Below are 1,487 nucleotides of genomic sequence, written 5' to 3'. Positions count from 1 at the left end.
AGAGAGAGAGAGAGAGAGAGAGAGAGAGAGAGAGAGAGAGAGAGAGAGAGAGAGAGAAGAGAGAATTTTTCTTACATTTTCTCCAAACTTTGCTATATGTCACTCATTGGGTGATACATTTAAATAGTATTCTTATGCTTGGGAACATGGTTTGACCGAGGAACCTCTCTACCAGAGGAAATTGAAATGATGCTCTTTAAATGAAATGAGAGTATACAAAGTAATGTACTCATTTTAAGCAAACCATTATGGGTTGTCAACAGTGGCTGGAATGTAATAGTTTAAATGTTTGTTAGTTAAGTCAGGGAGTGAATGGTATGCTCTGACAATTACTGGCAGTATATAAAGGTCCAAGGATAGTAGAGGCATCCACACTTGAGAAATATTCTTTTGCAACCCAAGTGAACTCTCCTCTATCAACAACATGTGTTGTAACTACTACGGCAACTCCTGTGGCTATGGCTGTGGCTATGGTTCTGGCTATGGCTGTGGCTATGGATCTGGCTATGGCTGTGGCTATGGTTCTGGCTATGGCTGTGGCTATGGTTCTGGCTATGGCTGTGGATATGGCTCTGGCTATGGCTGTGGATATGGCTCTGGCTATGGCTGTGGATATGGCTCTGGCTATGGCTGTGGATATGGCTCTGGCTATGGCTGTGGATATGGCTCTGGCTATGGCTGTGGATATGGCTCTGGCTATGGCTGTGGATATGGCTCCTACTACAGATCTGGCTGCTGTGGCTACGGACCATCTTGCTACAGAAGATGCTATTCTTGCTGTTAGAGGATCAGTTGCTCCTAAACTGACACTTCTGAAGAAAATGCTTCTTTAAAGACCCATGGCCAAGATCTCTATATCCAGGAAACTACAAATTTGACAAAGTTTTTGACCTCCAGCTGCACATTTTTAGAAGGCAACTTTGTGACCCTGGCATCTGCAGTCTCGTCCCACTAGTTCTGCTGTCTTGCAATCCGGTTCTGTTGCCTGAACATGGCTGCTACATCTACAGCTGGGAGCATGGTTTCTTTTCAATAAAATGGGTCCTGGTTTCTAACAAACTTTTGTGTATTCATTTGTAAGTTACTCCTGCCTTGGTTTATATTGAAAACTGAATTGACTTTCCATTGACTAAGTTTTACAGAGCACCTTAATTTGATTCTTGTGAGCTTATGTTACATCAATAATGTGTTCCCCCAATGTTTTCCACACATATCTCTGGGCTTCATTCATCTAAGCACAAGCCACGTGGGCATTTCTTCACTGAGCTTTGGAAAGGGCACCATCTCTGAAATGAGGATGGAAAGGGTAAGAGGGGAAGGACAGCACCTACATAAGAGCTTATGGCAAATGTCCTGGGGTAACAGACACAGCCTGGGAGCTTAACGGAGGAATGAATTAGGAGAGATTCTTTTCAGACTTATTGAGGCAGTAGCATTAGACTTGGGTGCTAGTCAGAGGATTAAAACCTCAAAAAGGGATAAGTTAA

At 43.2% G+C, this 1,487-nt stretch overlaps 1 protein-coding gene across 2 annotated transcripts; it reads left to right on the top strand.

Annotated features, from left to right (window-relative positions):
- The first annotated feature begins 424 nt into the window (after window positions 1–424).
- LOC110311347 (uncharacterized) lies at window positions 425–784 on the top strand. 2 transcript variants are annotated; one of them, XM_085832515.1, is made up of 2 exons: window positions 425–647; window positions 726–784. In XM_085832515.1, exons 1-2 carry the CDS (start codon window positions 425–427, stop codon window positions 782–784), a joined length of 282 nt encoding a protein of 93 aa, XP_085688641.1. The 2 variants fall into 2 exon arrangements, with proteins under 2 accessions (XP_085688641.1, XP_029326182.2); XM_029470322.2 differs by having other exon boundaries at window positions 425–784.
- Window positions 785–1,487: the final 703 nt, after the last annotated feature.

This window comes from Mus caroli, unplaced genomic scaffold, assembly GCF_978045245.1.
Source record: "Mus caroli unplaced genomic scaffold, Mus_caroli_1 scaffold_17, whole genome shotgun sequence".
Classification (NCBI taxonomy): domain Eukaryota; kingdom Metazoa; phylum Chordata; class Mammalia; order Rodentia; family Muridae; genus Mus; species Mus caroli.
The sequence above is the reverse complement of the archived record's forward strand: the minus strand, read 5'-3'. Positions and strand labels throughout refer to the sequence as shown.

Excerpts from the sequence above, each read along its gene's own strand:
- LOC110311347 (XM_029470322.2), top strand. The coding sequence starts at position 425 with ATGTGTTGTAACTACTACGGCAACTCCTGTGGCTATGGCTGTGGCTAT.